At 37.5% G+C, this 19,650-nt stretch overlaps 1 protein-coding gene across 1 annotated transcript in view; it reads right to left on the bottom strand.

The window, feature by feature from the left end:
* HTT (huntingtin) overlaps positions 1–19,618 on the bottom strand; it is a 78,024-nt gene extending 58,406 nt beyond the window's left edge. The window contains 11 exon segments of the mRNA XM_010193794.1: positions 64–144; positions 3,401–3,448; positions 4,285–4,489; positions 4,992–5,170; positions 5,852–5,993; positions 6,228–6,366; positions 6,819–6,898; positions 8,683–8,742; positions 12,381–12,501; positions 12,983–13,066; positions 19,518–19,618. Coding sequence (XP_010192096.1) covers positions 64–144; positions 3,401–3,448; positions 4,285–4,489; positions 4,992–5,170; positions 5,852–5,993; positions 6,228–6,366; positions 6,819–6,898; positions 8,683–8,742; positions 12,381–12,501; positions 12,983–13,066; positions 19,518–19,618 — 1,240 coding nt within the window.
* Between the last annotated feature and the right edge of the window lie 32 nt (positions 19,619–19,650).

Below are 19,650 nucleotides of genomic sequence, written 5' to 3'. Positions count from 1 at the left end.
AGAATGGATTTGTAATGTATAGACACACAAGTTGACTGCACTGCTGAAGGGAAAGCCAGATACCTGCAAACGATGCAGCACTGACATCTGATCGAGTTTCAGCATCATCTTCCAAACCTTCTTCTTCACCAAGAAGTATTTTACCTGAGAAGTGATATAAGAAAAGCCTTTACAGGTTTCCAAAATCACAGTCAACTTGAAATGCTTAAAAGTCCAAGTCAGTTAGATGTGAAATCTATTTCTAAAAACGTTTACTCAAATCATTTTTCAAAGCTAGGACAGGCAACAGAGAGAAAAGAGAGAAGAATGAAAAAAGTGAGTCTCCAGTCCCTCACTATCTGATCAAGAAACTGACAGCAGTGACAAGGAAACTCACAGTTAAGCAATTTTATTTAACAGTGTAATTATTCAGTAAACTACCTATGACCTTACTCATTCTAGTTTATTTTTGTAGATTATGTTTAAAATCTCACTAATTTCATCAAGGATGTCCTATTACTAAAGGCTGGATACCTGACGCCTGGATGTTTGCCCGCAACTCAGAAGGACATCAAAGCACCACAAGTAACAGAATAAATAACCTCTCACACCTTAAGGCTACGAAAATTATCAAAGGCTACTCCAGTGATAACAGAATGGAAAACGCCTAGAGCGAAAAGCAGCACAGACCAGAAGCACGAGACAACATAAGTGGGACAGGGTGATGAACCATAGACAAGAGCCATTAAGATCCAGGGTCTACTAAGGCAAAAATCTGCAGAGGCTTTTGCCATAGGAAAAATGAGGACCACTTATAACCTAACACAATCCTCACAGAGCTCTTCTACTCACAGAGCAATGTCTATTTCAGAGGCAGTGGAAAGAGAAAGATATCAGCAGATGCACACTGCCTGGGAGCAAACCAAGGACATAAGTGCACTGAAAAGGCTGTAAATGGGACACAATACAGAGTGCAGAGGGAGCTACTGCACTAGAGTGCAGAGGATCCTTCCGGATCCTGCAAATCTCTTGCTGAGACAAAGGGATTCACAATAACTGCTTCGAAATAAACCTGTTTTGCCATTTAGAATAAGCTTCAGTGGTAGTCTAAGACTCACCATGCAAAATACCACTGTTTTGATAACTCTAGATGAATTCTTTTGCATCTCATTTAAGTTGCTTTTTCCAAAAGAATTAACAGACTTTATTAGTTTTTCTATCACAACTGCTTTCATACATAGCAGTAACACAGTAGAATTGTCTTCCTCCAAAAAGTATGTTTTACGCTATTCAAATGTGTAAGGCAGAAAAGTAACCATGACATTGCCATGTACGTTCTAAGTAAAACAGCGGTAACTGAGAACTACACAGTCCCACGAAAGAATGAGTGAAGTCCTGCTAAGTGTTCCCAACAAGATGCATGAAAGACAGTATATTCTTCTCTATTCTTTCTCACATTTACATTCTTTTCACTGAAACAAACCAGTACATTCTTCTGCTTTCCACAGCTGATCACCTTTAGAAATGAAAAAGGAAGGACGCTGAAATACACTTATTAGGTATATTTAGGCTCGTATCTTTAGATGAGTATATAAAACAAGCTGCAAGATACTTTTCTACTATATGGGAAAAAGAAAAAAAATCAGTTAAGATTAAGACTCATTTCTAAATGAGTTTTCAGCCTTTTTTTCAAATAATTTTTTTGAAGTTGAAACAAACAAACCAGTATAAGTCAGCTGCTCAAAACTAAAGTTGGTCTGACACAGTAAGACTGAAAAGACACAGAATATCCAAGTTTTGAGGGTCACAGATTTTAGATCGCCGCCCTCACTATACACCCCTACACACAAAGGAGGAGTATCACAGCTAGAGAGGTTTCGCCCATCACTAACAGCAGAGGTCCACTACTCTATATGGTAGGAGACTGCAAAGTGACGTCAAGTAGGAATTGGGAATAGGCTTGATTTTCCCCTTCTTTCTGCAATGGAGGAGAGCAGGCAATGAACAATTCACAATTTGAAATTAAACCTCTACAAAACACAAAATCGCGAACAGATTTCTTCAAATTCATTTATGCCATTTTTCAGACCATAAAATCTTCATACCATGACCTTGAAAGAGGATAGAAGCCTATGACCCATACATGTTTTTCCACTGAATAAAAGAAAAGTTAGTGTTTTAACAAGTACTTTAATTTAGACTACTAGTACTACTTCAAAGGTACACTGAAGACTACTAACAATTCAAAGAATCAAAATGATGATCTATCATTTTTCATTTCAAACTGTTATAATTTGTTATTCTGATTTGTTACATTCTGTCTCACCTTTGAATGCTGCAGCAATATCTACTTTCAGAACAGCCTTTCACTCTACCGTTTCTAAAATGGAAATTATCACTACATCCATAAGCACTATTTCATTCAGCTCTACTCACTAATTCACATTTAGGTACATTTTTCAAGCATACAGGTACATTCTTTAAGTATTGCGACATTCTTTCCATGCAAAAACTGGAGGATGTATTTGGAAAAAGTGTAAATTAGTTCCCATAATGGTCCCTAAAGTTCGTATAATCGTATTTAGTCTTAAACTACTTTTCCTTGAAGTTTTTCTTTTCAGTATTGTACATCTCTCTGCTTACTATGCTTGCACTGACTGCACTATATTAATGCACAGTTCCACTGCAATAGCAATATTTTGCTCACCTAAAACAGGTGCTGAAATTGTTACACAGCTGTATGTAGTGATTCTAGTACTGCTATGACTGGTTTTAAGCAAAGCGTAAACTTACAGCTAGGTATGAAGTGCTTTCATGCACAAACTGGGAAAAGAAAACTTCAGAGCAAATTGTATTACTTAAAATCCTGCTAAATGAATTACCTATTGAAGAAATACATACACAGTAAAACACAAAATGCATAGCATTCATCTTCAAGAACAGAAAAAAATAAAAAAGCATCATATCAAAGCATGCAAACATACACGTGCATTAGTGAAAGAAGGAAAAGACAAACCTGACAAAACCAAGAAGGTTAACTACTTTGTGAGTCACATTAAAGGTTAAGTATTACTGTCAAAAGGAAGAATGCCCTGTTCAGAGAGATTAGTTTTAGATGTGCTCTTTAATAGGGAAAATTGCATCAATATTCATCGCCATAATTTTGCCAGTGAACTACTGCAAAAATAAGAAATACACTCCTTTGAATAATTTTAAAGTATGCTGATTGCAATACGAAATCATGTCAGAATTCCCTTAAGATTTACAGTGATAAAGCTCAGCTGATAACACAAAGACAATTGTGAATGAAGACTGAAGTTCAGCAAGACAATGAAGCGTGGAGGGGGAAGGAAAAAAGCCCAAAACCGAAAAAAAAAGCAGACAGGAATGCAATTAAATATTTGGTTTTGAATATAATCACCTTTATGCTTTCTCGCAAGAACAGGGCTGCATGAAGACCCCCCTCCAGCTGCAAATCACAGAAAGTAACACATCAGGGCAACGACAGAGCTGCTGAAATCATGAAGGAATTCTAATAGCCACAAATGGGAAGGGAAAAAAAATGCCCAAAGCCAGGAAGAAATAGCAAACTTGTTGCTTTTGAAGTCCAAGTTTTTTTGATCATTTGCCATCAAATAGTTTATGTTTTTCTATGACTTTGCACAATATTTGCTTTTGAAAAAGGTAGGCTTTAAATTTCACTGCTACGTTTGTTTCTGGCTAATGAATTACCTTCTAATAGCAGCAACATTAGAATGATCTGTTAGTCCAATACAGAAGTCCTTATGGAAATCCAATGAGACTGATTCTTTCGAAACAGGTAAGTAGCAGTTAGGAGACAATTTTAAGAACATGCACTTCACAGACAAGAACACTGATAGCTGATTTTTAAAGTTATGGATAAGCTTAAGTCATGCTTTAACTTCATGCTGGTTTTGGTATTCAGCAAAGAGCTATCAGTTAATATAAATTCTGATTAGATCAGCTTTTTATGAATCACAGTTGTCAGGTACTTGGTGAGAACAACATTAATTCTGTGAGGGGGAAAAAAAAGTAGTATGTCACCACAGTTAACCTGCTTTGTGTAACCAAAAAAAATTCATCAACACAAACTGTAAAAAAAATGCTCGGAGTTTGTCATTACTCAATGAATGTATACCCACTCAAAGAAAGGAAGGAAAAAAATAGTAATGCATAACTTTATATATTTCATTTTATCCTTCATACTTTTGGCTAACACTGAGAAATAGAGCTGGTGATGTATGTTCATCTCCTTTTACTTGAATTACCAAAAATACAGCTTACCTATAAGTTCCACAATGCTCCCACTGCGGCTCCTGCTGTCAGATTCATCTTTGGATACACTGACCTGAGCAATGCCCCCTGCAGCAGTCAGGGCATGGAGGAGTTCAGGTGGTGGCGTTCTAAAGAGCTGCTGTAATAATTCTAAAGCTCCAGTCACAACGTTATGGTCCTGATGTTGGGTGTAATGCAGAGTCAATTCATAAACCTAAAACCCAACAAGGTACTGGAGTAAGTCTTTAAGAAGACAAAATATACTACGTTTCCTCTCATATACCAGATTAAATATCAGTGATGCATTAAAAAAGACTGATGTTTGCTCTATCTAATCTTCACCACATTCTTCCAAGGTGAAAATGTCAATTAATTGCAGACATTAAACTGCCTTTTTGGTAGAAGTTCGTTGTTTCTATTTATAGTTATGGAAGGAGGAATCACACCAAAGAACACCATGATAATTATGAAGTTCTTCAGCTCCTTTGGGAACACCTAACAAGCACTGCTGATCCATTTTTCTAGGATTTCTGGTCATTAACATTATTTATCAATAATTTCAGTAACAACCATCACTTACTGAAATGAACAGGAATTTGAGAAAATAATTCAGAACATTCAACATCACACTCGCCCTGTATCATGCCACATGCAAGATTTATTTCTGTTCCTTCCAATTAGTACTCCTCAGGTTAGGGTTATTATTCATATGTTACCTGTATAAGTTGTTCTGGTGAAGGTGAAATCTCTGTTTCTTTTCTTGTTACGCCAAAACTGCCTTTCAGGCTGGTATCCTTTACTTGTTGTTGCAATAAAGGTATGAGATACCTTAGTGTAAGTAAAACACCCAGAATTAAAAGAGTAGGATGGTCATCTTCTACAGGAACCAACAAGCCTAGGGGTAGAGAAGAAGGAGCCAAATGACTTATTGACAGTGGTTAGTTTCAACACAAATGTTATTTCATGTAGTCCATATACAAGCTTCTTAAAAAAAAAAACAAAACCCCAAAACAAACCCACAAAAAACCCAAACAAACCAAACAAAAAAAACAACCCCCAGACACCCCCACCCCCCCAAAAAAAACCCTCAACACTCCACCTCAGCAGCAACTTGAGAACACTTTCTAAATGCAGAAACATTTGAAAATATCCATGATTTAATATTCCTGACAATGACTTAAGCAACGTGGGAGAATGGTTAGAGGACTTTGTCTCACCTTCCCTGTTACCTACCTATTTTCACTCAAAAAGACCAAAATAATTTATTTTTTGTAATATCAGGTGCTTTCCAGAATCCCTAGACAGCCTCATTTTCTAACAGGCTACTTGCTTCCCCAGCTTTGGTCATTTCTTTTCAAGAGTACTGAATTAGCATTGCAGCACAGAGACACAAAGAGCTTTAGACATATCTTCATCTAACTTAATACAATATAGAGAAAGCATTAGCACTATAACTGGTAGACAAAGTATCTTTGCTTTGCCTGAAAACCTCTCATATACAAAAAGTGTCTTCCATTGGGAAAAAAGTTTCCTGTTACTTATACCTGGAACAAGTTTATTTTTCTCTGAATCTTACCTAAAAGTACATTCAATAACCAGGCATAAAAATACTGTGTTCTTCGCGAATGCTGACAGATGCTTACTGCTGATCCTGCTGCTGTTCGACGGATAGTAGGGGAACTGGATTTCAGATTAGCTATGAAAGCCTTCAATAAAACCTAAAACCAAAGATACCTTACTCAACTTTTTATAAGAAACAATAGTAGACAGAAGCGAAATAAGAAGTCATCAAATGTATTTTCCATTCATTCAAAGCATTACTTAACGCACATCAAGTAAGGGCAACTCCTGCCTTAATTCAGACACGCAGCTGTAACATCCGATTGATAATGCTGATAGTGTACTGTGCTTTGAGATACAACAGGGAGCTCTAATAGGATAAAGAAAGATACCTTAATCTCATTGTCGTTTGCAAAATTGCCAAATGCTGCCATAATTTTTGGTATTGCCACAGCTAGTGTTTCTTGCACCGATTCTTCGGGTCTCTTACTTATTCGTGTTAGACAGGGCAAAAGGTTCACTAAGTATGGCCTAAGTATGGCAAAAGAGAAAAACTAATTTGAAATTAGAATAACTGTACCCATCTAAACATTTTAATTCATAGTCAGATTCTGTGGTATTACTAAATCATAAACAATGTACCTGTAAGCTACACAGAATGTAGGAAAAAAAGACAATAGTCTTCTAAATACAACTTGCAGACATTAAGATAGAGCTAAAGAGAATGCACATTAAAAAAATACAACTCCTTGCCTTCACAAGTTTTTCACTCTTTTCCCTCTGAGAGTCATTTACAGCACAGAACTAAAACTCTGCTAAAAGAAAATCAAGTAATCAAATAAAGCTACTTCAGAGAGAATAACGTGACAGGGATCCTTTCAACCTCCCCGTTATATACTTAAAACTTGAAAACAGTAACATTTTGTTAATATCTGTATTTTGTTAAATGTTCTTTGTAAAGTTCATTACTAGGATGTGTTTACCTGCATTTTTGAGGCCGAACTAGATGAGCAAGCTCAGCAAATCTCCAGAGTGCAGCACGTAGACTTCTGGAAGCACCATTCTAAACAGAGCATGTAATTGTTACATTTCATCAAGAAAAGTATTTCCTAAAAAAAATACCTATAATATACAACAGTATAAAGTTTTATACCATTTTACTTAAACAGAAAAAATGTAAGGTTGTTTGAAAGCCATATGTTTCCTTTAGCAAAAAGGAAGTCAAGCCTTCATGACTGCCTCTATTTTTCTAGCTGGTATTAGTAATTTTCTGAGTGACCCAAAATGAATAATAAGGAACCCAAGAAAGAGCAGGAAACATCTGAGATCTCCACTTTGCTGAAATTAGCATAAAATACCACAGAGAATGCCATCAACCAACAAAGAAACACTGATGATAGGAGTCTAAAAATCACTGGAACACTTGCAGAGATATAAATGCAGTATAAAATTCACAGCAGTGGAGATATGCAGATAAATAATGTTCAGCTCCTGAGTGCACCAAAACCCAAAAGGTATGCATTGATCCGTATCACTTCATAATGGCTTGCATCCTGAAGTTTAGTATCTACTCGTCTGTACTGACACCTTTAGTTGTGCATCTGACTTGAGCCAGAACGTCTAACCATACAGTAAAGCTCCTTAGTATTGTTAGAAATACAGAAAACTGGACGTCAATAGGTATCTAGGAGAAACTGCATACCTACAAGCTAAAAAAACCCTTGCACCTGAACTGCAAAATGTGTACTTTTCACGTTCAGAGCCAAGCAACAGATTCTGGCACGGCTCCAAGAGTGATCGAACTGATGCACAAACAAAATTCTGCTGCGTGCTTCTGTCATGCCTGCTAGCTTTCTTGCCTCTGCCACGAATCCAAGAGCAGCTATTCAAGAAGCACACGTCACTTGAATAACAAAGTATTTCCTCCTGCACCTGGATTTGTGTTTATGTTGGCTGTATTTTATTAACTAGCTAGACATTTGTTTCTATATCCTCAAAAACTGTGCACTACATTAAGGTACAATACAGTAAGATATTTATAAAGGGCTACAAGAAGTCTACAAGAAAAGCTATCCACGTTGCTTTTCTAGAGTTCTGTAATTCCTGAAGAAATACAACAAAAAAGCAATAGCATTACTATCTAACAAACAACGTCTATATTTTCTTTCTGTACAAGCCTTGCTATATGACTGTAGATGCAAGAGACTATTTCAGTGATACTCTCCTGAATGCAGCATTTTTCTTTTGTAGTCATATACATTAAAAAGGCTACTACTGAAATTCTTCCTGCGGATATAATTAAATTGTCACTTTTGGTGCAAAGAGAGAGGCCTCAGTATTTCTACCTCCGCTTCTTACAGAAGTTGTAAGTACACATCACACATTCACAATGCAGTTGAAACTTGTATTGGGTCACTTCAGATCTTGATCAGGTGATTCCTCCAAGAAGGTGTCAAATTAAGAATGTTGCTGTCCTCCACCTACTTCCCACCACCCTTTTGCTTGAAGCTATTCTTTCCTGCTCAGTCACTGGAGCAAACATCATGAATATGCCTTACTCATTTGGGTGCAGAGTCACTAAGGTTAACTCAGACTGCTGTCCACACCAAATGTTCACGTATTTTCTGCCAGATAAGCTTTCAAGAGTGGTTAAATCTAAACAATGGGGCCAGTGGTGAGGAACTGGGTAGAAAAATACATTAAACAGTCGCAGATCCTTTCAAAATGAAGCTTTGACCTTGATCTTAAGAGACGTACACAGCTTATTTACACTAATGCCACATTCGAATATACTAAAACACTTACTAAATACCATATCACAAAAGGACATGAAAGTAAGAAACTCACCTTTTTAATCTCTTTATACAGTTCTAATTGTAACCTAGGAAGATTGGAATCCATCAAAGCCTGCAATAAAACGCATTGAGAACATACTCTATCAGAGAGGAAGCGCTTTACAGAAATAAAGTTATACTTGCAATAAAGTGGCTTAAAAAAGGCACAGAACTATCTGACTGCCCCTATACTTGATGTATAACCAGGCAAGTGTGAAATACTGAAGACACCTTTATCTTTCACACAAACACAAACCAGAAAAGTGGACAAATTCCTCAAGCTCTAACAGCTATTTGCAGTTAATATTAACTGCTTTACCCATTCTACCTAAAAAAGGCCATATGGGATGAGACTACAAGCAGAGCCAACCTAACGTGCTTTTTGGCAATCACCAGGAACAGACACTCACAAATAGACTATTCAAACAAAAATAGTATTCACAAACAGCAAGAGGTATTCCGTGCTATATATTCCCCACTGTCAAGTAGCCTCCTACTATTTCTCAAACTGAGGCTGTATCTGTATCATTGCCTTTAACAGCCCTTGAAAAACCCTTCTTTCATGAATTAGCTTATTTTCTGCATCCATTTATTATAAGGTGTCCTGGACACCAGCGGTATCACATCCCAGGATCTCATCAAGCCCAGTGCGACAGAGCATAAGCTGTAGTTTGAACTTGCAGTCTGGCAAAGAACTAGGGTACATGAAATTAAAGTAAGCACCAAGAAGTAGTAATTTTCTGTTCACCTCAACTTAATCATTCTTTCTCCATCTTTAAAATGGCAGAGAAGAAAAAACATGAAAATAGTTCCACTACATATCATCTTTTCCTACAGAATATTTTCTATACATACTATCACCCTTTCTCTTTCATTTTATTTTCCTAGTGCATACTACTGTTTATGAACTTTTTCACCACCACTTCCTCAGGTGAAATGAGAGCTTCATAAAATGTGCAAGTGCCCACATTGTGGATGTATACAGTGCTATAAGGTTTAATATTTCCTTTATCTCTTGCCCAATAACTTAATTTCTAATTTTCTAGCTGCGTTCTTGACCACCCACCATTAAGCTCTCATCTCCACAGGACTGCTCATGATGACCACAGTCTTACAAGGCACATCTTGATGTAGAGGACACAACTGTTTAAGCACCGTCAGTGAAGTGCCTGTGGCTGCTCCAGAGCATGGATTCCAATAGCCTAAGATTGCATGCACCAAAACTCCATTCCCCACAGTTACACCAGTCATTATAATAAAATGGTATTACCTTCCCCAGAAAAACCTTACCTGGCTTGTATCTTTATATTGTCATTATCAGCCCAACTATTAACTGCAGGTGTCTAGATGACAGCTGGTAGAGACAAATCTCACCTCCAAAAACTTAGCTCATATGATAAGTTCGCTGCCCACAAAGGGTATCAAGCAACACAAAAAGGCATCAGCTACTATTTGGCTTCAAGGGTAAGTTGTCCTCACAACACACTCAATTGAAGCAACACTTTTTATTAGTGTATACCTATATTTTTAGCAGGCTAGAATCAAAAAAGTCATCCCAATCAGAAAAAATTAAGCATAGTCAACTCTTAATTACTCTAAATAATAAATCCCAATTACTGAGACCAACTGTACCGCAATCTGTGTGAACAGTCCCACCAGCATCATTAGCACAGAGATTACTACAACATCGTGCAGCAGCTTCAAAAACAAGCCAGCTTCAGTAACACCTTACCCACAGAAACGTGTTAACTCCCAGCTTCATATTTTTTCTTTTAAATAAAGGTTTCACCAAAGCTATTTAAGCGTTGAGTCATTTATGCTGAGGTTCTGACAGGTAAGTGGAGTGATACTTAAAGATGACCTACAGACCTTTTATCTAAACTTACCTGCAGTTTCAGTTTACAACCTTGTTTACACAGACATGTTAGCATTTTAATTATACTAATGAGCATAAACTCCAGACTTGCAGTTACACAATTAATGCTTCCATCTATATTCTTATATTTAGATGGAGAAAACATAAAGCATCTTCAGAGCAACAAAATGACTCTCTAAAATGCCTGAAGTACTAAAAAAGCCAAACGTTGACTAATATGCAAGCTTGGGGGCCCAACGCCTCTTCCTCTCATCACAATTATCACTGCTACTTGCACAACCAGAAATAAAACTGCACATCTTTTTGTCTCTGCGCTTATACATGAGAGTGTCTGCCTAAAAACTAAGTTGCTTCCACACAGCATAAAACAGAGACGGAATACAAATTATGACCAGCTTTGGTAACAGTCTGATACATCCATGTGGCTGGAATATCACAATTACCATTTCATAGCTGTGACCGACTGGTAAGCTTAATGACTGATAGAAGACTCCACCATTTAAAATCACTTTTATCTTTAAAACAAATTTAATTACCACACAGAGTTGAAAATTTTTTTTTTCAAGTTTCCTTGAAACAAGCCAGAAAGCAAAAATATTAAATAGAACATTGAATTAAAGAGGTCAATTTTTATACCAAGCCTACAAGAGCATTTCATGGAAAGAAAGAAGTAATTTTGCATCCTTTAGAACTGTTTCAAAGCATCTTTTAAGGCAAATTAAGTTACATAATGGTGTATGCCTTTCATGGAGTGCTGAACTCCTACAAATGGAAAAAACATTTAAATCAGAGTGAACAAAGTGCTACAGGGCAAAACAAAAAAAACCCCAAAAGATACTTCCTCATTCCCTATCATTATAGAATACACTGGAACAAATCATAGAATAATCAGTAAGCCTTCTCCAACTTTCAGCCACAAGCACAAGCCCCAAAATTTAATTCCTTCAGGTATCAAACAAATAGAACTGAGAGAAATGGGGATGTTTTGTTCACCTGCTTCTACACACCCCTTCACACTAAAGAAAATTATTAGTTTTACCTTTCTAAAGCACTTAAACTTTGCAACAAATATATTAATTATGCACGCACATTACACTGACTCAAAGGTCAAGTATTTCAGAAAACATGAAAAAAAAAAAGCAAGGGCAGGTGAAGGAAAACTTGTCCTGGAAGCAGCAGCTCACAGCAATTACTCAAGAGGTTCATTTTAACATACTTTGAATCAAGATTTAGACCTTGCCTGACCTGATATGAATGCCCGCCTGCTGTTCTCCAACAAGCCCTTTCTTTATTTGGGATCACAGGAGAGTAACAAGCAATCTCCAGAACACCATATTTATCCTAATTATTGCCCAGAAGATCCTCCTTTAAGTCTCAGCAAATCACTCTACCTGAATTACAGCAAACTCTTAGTTGGTAATGAAAAGCCACTACATCTTTCAGTTAGTTTTTTAACAGTATTTTTACCTTTCCTCCTGTTGAGTATCTTTATGTTTACGGAACAATAATAGAGTATTGCTCCCATATAACAATATGATTTTAGAAAAGCCCATGTTCTTGTTTTGGTTAACTTGAAGAGAATAAAGTTAATGGATAACTGAAGAAAATAATAGGTTAGAAAGATGAATGACAGAAGATAAGTATCTTGATCTGAGTATAAAAAGCTCTCTTAAGAGCACACATAGAATGTAGTAAAGCAGCTTACTTAGCCTTTGACATTATGAAATATTATTAATAATACGAAAAGAAACTAAAGTAACATCAGTGTGAATTCATACAGGACATTGCACCAAGAAAAGGTAAAATCTAGTAGCACGGTGTACAAAAGTTCTTACTTTAATAACTTTATTAAGGCATTCATCAGCAACCATCCGGACATCAGATTCTGCATCCTCACTGCAGAGGAGGAAGAGTTCCATAGCAATCCCCAGGAGTTTCTGAAATTCTGGAGAATTTCTAAATAAACAAACAGAAAATTACAATGTGCACTATTGAAAAGCAAGCACCAATGCTATTTTTGAGAGGTTTCATAATCAAACTACACATGTATTATACACAGCTATACGAGAAGAGACATTCAGTGGATTAAAGCACTTCATTAACAGCTGGGAGACGATTTCCCTGCATAATCTGGCATGGTATTTGACCTCTATGCCTCAGTTTCCCTGTCTGAGGAAGAATGATAACGCCTACTCTATCAATGCTTAAACAAATAAACTTCTTACATTTTGAGTCGGTAAAAAAAATAAAGAAAAATTGTATTATTTTAGTTTTAAAGAGAAGCTGAGCATTTAAAATCAGTAATTATCAGGAAGCCTTCAAATGACTAACACTCCAAAACAGTTATTCATATTAATGCAATAATTGCTTAAATTTATTTAAATTATTAATTAAAATAATTAAATTTCTTTAAAATAAATTAAAGATATTGTCTCACCTTAAAGACTGAGCAACTATGTTTTCACATATTGTTAGGCAATGATTCACTCGATCTTTCTTGGTAGTTGAAAGTTCTTTCTTTCTACAAGAAGAACACAATGTTAATGGGTAAGAAGCCTTCAGAAGTGAGCAAGGACCATTTAAACACTCTTGCTAGAGTAGTGTCTAACGATTATATGAGAAAAAGATGCACTCTTCTGGTCATTATTATATGAACAGCTGTATACAAACTACCTGCAGTACCAGGGCTTCATATACTAACTGCTGCCGAGAGCAAGCAAAGGGAAAGACACAAACTTAGAAGAAGAATGAATCATTTAACAGGGAATATCACATTAATTCCATACCTTTCACTGAGAAAATATTTGGGAAACAAAACTGAAGAATGAAGAGGAGTAAAGGGAAAGGAAGGACAAAGTGAATCACAGAATACCAGGTCAGAAGGGACCACAAGGATCATCCAGTCCAACCTCTCAAGGTAAAAGTATAGTTTAAATGAGATGAGTCAGCACCCTCTCAAGCTGACACTTAAAACTGACCAAAGTAGGGGAATTTACCACTTCCCCTCGAGTGGAGCAGGCCTAGAACAAAGCTGAAATTAAAAAAACCAACAGAAAGAAAAAAAGTTGTGGAAAGTAAGAGAACATGAGAACAAGTCTTGCAGATCTAAAACCACCCCTCTTTAAAAGACCTTCCTCATACATAATACAACCTTAGACTCACAATTTCTTGAAACTTAAGAGTTCTACTAAATTGACCATCTAGCATCTGAACTGGAAAGGGTGCTGAGGCAACTGTATCATACGCCACACTCCCTCAAATGGTTTTCTAATTATAAAAATAGCAAAGCTCTAGGCATGCTCTATGCCCATCAAGAATAACATCCCTATAGTAACACTTGGTAGAGCCCAGGAAAGGCCAAGCTTAGTCAACTTGCAGCAAATGAATGTAAAACAAAGCTAATGAAATTCACAGAATAAAAGAATACATATCTACAAGAGATGTAGAGCATAACATGAAAAACTTTTACTCTTCAAATTCTGTCTAACATTGACTGCAACATGATACAAAGTTCCTACAACCCTTTGCAGTCGAGTCTAAAACAGAAGCGTCTTCCCTGCTCCATCCCCAGTACTGAACTAAAAAAGAGAGCGAGCGAGATTCACAACTGTGACTGAAATTTTATTTCATTGCTTGCAGTCCTTCCTCCTTAGTGACACAGAATCACCTCTAGGAAAGCAGATGTTACTTTTAAATAATTAACCAGTAGCAATACTGGAGCTACACTCTGCACTCAAAGGCATCTCTCCCAGGTCCGTTTTACAAGGAGGTACCTGCTCCTTCACTCACATGCACAGAGAAATCTTCCCTTTTGTTTCCCAAGTGAAAAACCGATCATCTCTATATCTAGCATCTACTTTTCTGTCTTAGCAAAAACCAGCTAACTACTAAAACAGTGTTTCTGAACTACAAGTTGGAGAACAATGTGAACGGCCTTGAGTTACATTAACACGGTCAACACAACATTAAGGAAGTAGCCAATAAGCACATTAAATTAAGCTAACTCAAATTGCTGGACAAAAAGTTTGAAGAAATAAGCTGTAATATTCAAGAGCTTAATCAAATAATATAACAGTTTTTGAAAAAAGTCATTCTTTGCAAGTATTTGTATCCTTTTTCTCCAATCAGGTTGGAAGTGGGAGGTTGAAAAGTGCTTGCTCCCAAGATTTCAGGTTTTTTCACAAGAATCCTCTTATCTCACTACAGAAATACTTTCTCTTTTTAAAAATTTAAGGTATAGTTCTTAAAAAACTCATCTTTTTCCATTATAATTTGGCAGTATTTCGTGTATGTAAGCTTCAGTGTTCCTCAATGAGAATCTCTCCTTTAGCTTGTGTTCATAAGCAACTGGTAGGATACGAGTGAATTTGATCAAGATACACATCTTTCTCTCTATCTCGAAAAAGCACCAGAGTCTTTAACAGCACTTCCAGATCACCTCTAACAAAATAGCAAATACTTCCCAAAATGTCCAAGTTGCTTTGCAACTTAAGTGCCATTGATGTGAATGGGCACTTAAAACAGTCAAATAAATCGTTTCAACTTTCATGATAATTTTACCCAGCATTGCTCACATCTCTTATGAGCACGACTTTCAGTACACATTCACCCCAAGAACAGAAGAGGCACATTTGAACTTGCCCATAAGCTCACTATCAGATACAAAACACATTAAAGATATCGCTGAATGAGACTGCTTTCAGAATAAAATTCTTTGTTATCTACACATAATATAGCCCCAAGCAAGGCAGCCAGTAGTGTTCAATACTACTCAGACTAGTACAGATCAATCTTTTCAGCAGATTTCTGTAAACAGAGCACTCACTTAACACTGATCCACCTCACTGAAATAAGTAACTTTAAAACTTTAAAAAGACCTGAATAGAGAAAATATAATGTGAAAACTTAGGAGGAATGCATATAGTTAACAAGTTACCATTTAAAGGGAAATAACACAAACTAGAGGTGAAGACTAACTACCAGTTACTGTTCAAAGAGGAAGAAGAACAAACATTCAACCGAGTTTGCCATACTGAATCTTTCATCTGCCATTCGGTTATTCAATTTCCAAAAAAACAGCCTCTGAAGGAATGAAAGGAAAGGTGAAAGACACTTAACGTGCACATACATTTTCCGTGCGTACAGAGGGAGAAGGGCAACAGAACAGTATCTGGAGATAGAGCACACGGTTTTTCTATTTAAAAAAGAAAAAAAGCTCGGTTCAGAAGTGTCATGAAGCCCTCAGGCAAACTCCTGATGAGTGTACCCACGGGGACAACAGCAGCACTGCATATTTCTTAGAAGAGAGCCGAAGGAGCAAGCCCCAAGTGTAAGGTCATTTCAGTCTGATGAATAACAGAAGGCAGGAGGCACTGGAAGTAGCAGTTACCTACAGGAAAGCTTCATCTCACAGGCAGAGGAGGTTAATCTCTGACATGCTTCTACAGACAATCTCTAGCCAAGAAGATTACTAAACAATGTAAGAAAACAAGCAAGCCCAGATAATTTTGCACTCCAAGTACTGATGAGCTACAAAGAGACGCAGCTCACTGATGCCAATTCTCATTAGGTCTTGGAATTACAGAAAAGAAAAAAAAGAGTACGGAAGCTCTAACGCTGAACCAGCATTAAGAAAAAGGGCCAAGCCAAACAGCTTGACATGAATTTTGAGAAAAGCAATGGGAAACTCAAAAAAAGATTCTATTAATAGCAAACGGAAATATGAGTGGGTCAAGAAATAGTCCAAATAGTAACACAGACTATGATGGACAGCCAAATGAACTAGAACAGGTCTACAAAACACCCTAGAAATGGTAACTGCAAAAAATATCTAGGAACCACCACCAGCAAGCAGGGCAATAGGTATCATTCACACGGTTCATGCGGTCTTCAGTTAAACACAAAAATTCATGATACCTCTATATACAGCACTGATGAAACCCATCTGCAATCACAGCTGCAGTCAACCAAAAAACCCAGATTTTATGAGTACAGAAAAATACACGTTGCTGGAGAACACTGTGGCTCTAGCAGCAGTTTTTGCTGTAAGGTTAAAATCAAATGTAAGAGAGAAAAAAAATTAAAATAGGGCACAATTAAATACAATTACAATAATTAACTATTAGAACAAGTTAACAAGAGAAAAGGTGAAGAATCCACCTTTAGATTAATCAAATCAAAGCTAAATACTTTTCCAGAAGAAACATTCACAAATTATTTTCTCAATTTACTGAACAGAATAAAATAAAAACGAATAAAATGTAAAATATAGAATCCAGCGTGACAGCCCATCTGCTTTTTAGTTTCACTGAGTAAACTCTGACTTTTTTTACATCATACTAATCAAATTTTAAGTTAGTCGGAGCTTTCTAAGCCAAAACAAATCACTCAGCTCCAACCAAAATTTAAGGGTCTGAAAAAGCTAAAAATAGATAGGAAAGAAAATATGATGCCTCCGCAGAAGTGTACAGACGCAATGTGATGACAGAGAGCTCAAATTAAGTTCACACAGGAAAAAAAACAAACAGCAAGAGATAAGAGAGGAGGGCAGAAACTGATGCCTGACTGTAATGCATAATAGAAGTGTAACACGTGGTAACTGCTGATTAAAATCTCTCAAAACAGAAAAAACTTTTACCTTCTTGGTAAGTGCTGACTTCAATTAATATTGTAATTTGAAAAAGTAAAGCCAAGGTATCAGTTTTATCAAGAGTTCAGAAGTCACTGTCTTATAATAAAGTGAAGAAAAACTTCAATACGTGTTGTGCGAACAACTAAGCCTTCTCTACCCCAACCTCTGGAATCTTAAAACATTTCGTAGCAGGAGAGAAACAGTCTTCAGTAGGACTCATTCACTAACCAGACAGAGAATGCTCAGCTTCTATCACAAATATCTCAAAGGGTGGTTTTGCCTATTCCAACAAAAAAAATTCTATTTTTTAAGTTATTATGTTTTACTCATGTAGCAGCACCATTGCGTTGCTGTCATTAAAGGCAGCTTATTTTAGGAGGAAAAAAAAAAAGTAAAGGTGGGTAGTTACTTCTACTGTAGGAAAAAAGTGCAAAAAATGTCTACCACCACCTGCAATAATGAGATTACTCTATAACACGAGCAACGACAGCTTCTTACTCATCTAATTTAGACACCAAGACAATGTGGATCTAATGGACAATGTCAAATAGATACCTAATAAAACAATCACAGAGCAAACCAGGAGCATTTAAGCTATGACATTCACCAATTAATCTGTTCTTTCATTACTGACAGGTAAGCTCCCGTCCATTTACAACAGTAAACAGACACAACAATAGCGAGCCGCCACATAGAACTACTAAATATTTAAGTGCTATTTGTACAGAACCACAATGAAGATGAACACCTCTCCTCAAACACAAGGAAAAGACAGAAGCAGTTTTCTTCTCTAGTCCATTACCAAAACAAAACCTAAATAATGCAGACAATATTGTGAATTACATTCAAGATGTCACTTGGTATTTCACTACAAGTTTGGTAAACTTCAGCAAAGGCTGCCACAATCTCCTTTCAAAGGCTTTCATGAGGCTTAGTGCTGTTACTGAATTCGTACAGCTCCTGGGGGCACACAATACCATCAGCTTTCTGAAAACACACAGCCTATTTATAACACAAAGCAAAGTCAACGAGAACAACTACAACTCTGATTTTTTCATGTTTTGAGTAGAGTACGCCTAAATTCAAACCTCCAAAACATGCACAACATCCTTCAGCAAGCATTGCAAACAATTTTCAGGATTTTCTCTTGAAATACTATGGTCTCTCGCATCAGTAACTTCATAGACAGACTTTTTTCAACTACGTACAGGACTAGAAATAGATGGTCATCTATCCTCCATGTCACACAAAGTACTAGCACTAAAAACATGCATAACAAAGCAATTGGTCCCTGTAGACCCATAAGGCATCTAAAAACAATTAGCTCAGGAAGAAGATGAACGTTTTTCATCTATTATGCCCCAAAAGTGTGAAAACGCATTGAGATTGTTTGAGACACCACTCTTCAAGCAATATCAACCATGATAATTCAGTTGGCATCCATAGCAGAACGTACTGTGGGAGCAGGTGGCCAAGAGCCCAGCTCCACTTCTTAATATCCTCTGCCAAAACACTATGAAACTGCCAGTTTGGAAGTTACCTGCTCCTAAAAGCTTCTGCTTCTCCTGCCTCCCCCATAGCTGGAAAAAAAGCAACAGTGTGACTCATATATTTACCCTGCAAAAATCTTCATGTCTGCTCAATAAAATAACCTGCTCAATAAAAGTTGGTTTTATAGGATGCAAATGTAAGGGGCAGCACTGTGGTACAGAACAGCTCCTTGCCCTTGTCCTCCAGAAATGCCTCCCGACAGGAAACCTGAACGCTGCGTGGATGTGATACATTTGCCTCAGATGTTTAAGAAAACAAAAGGGTATCAGAAATATTTAAACTAATTCCTCTTAGGTCTCTGCACAGCAAGTCACAACGTAAGACTTTGAGTGAAGTCTGTCACAAACAGACATTCACATCAACTCTTCTCGGATGCATCAGAGCTCAGACCTCATGAGGCTCAGTGCTTTAAGCAGGCTTTTTTCCAGCACTGTATCAGCTAAAGATAAGGTTTTCCTTGCTATAACATGTCTGTGAACCCCACAGAGAATCCTTGTATCTCCCGTTCATTACCCATACTGCTGCATTTTCAGATGGGCTTGCCCAGAAAGTTACTCCGAACTTAAACAGAGAGCAGACAGCACTCCCAGACACGTCCACAGGAACGGCCTCCTACCAAGGACAGGGAAGCCCCCCGGGACTAACAGCTCCGGGGCCTGCCAGCTGCCTCTCAGGGTGTCAGCAGCTCCGGAGCGGCAGCGGCTTGGCGGAGCGGCCCCCCGCGGGGCAGGGGAAGAAGTCGCCGAAGTGTTTCGGGAGCCCTCCCAGTCCCCGGGTGCGGGTCACTCACGGTCTCTGGAGCGGCTCCTCGGGGATGGCAGCCGGACCCTGCTGCTGCTGGAAGGAGCGCAATGACTCGAAGGCCTTCATCAGCTTCTCCATGGTGGCCATGTCCGCTCCGCCCGCGCCGGCAGCACCGATCC

The sequence above is a fragment of the Mesitornis unicolor genome, unplaced genomic scaffold, assembly GCF_000695765.1.
Source record: "Mesitornis unicolor isolate BGI_N332 unplaced genomic scaffold, ASM69576v1 scaffold5061, whole genome shotgun sequence".
In the NCBI taxonomy this organism is placed as follows: Eukaryota; Metazoa; Chordata; class Aves; order Mesitornithiformes; family Mesitornithidae; genus Mesitornis; species Mesitornis unicolor.
Note: the sequence above shows the minus strand (reverse complement) of the source record. Positions and strands in the feature narration are given on the sequence as shown.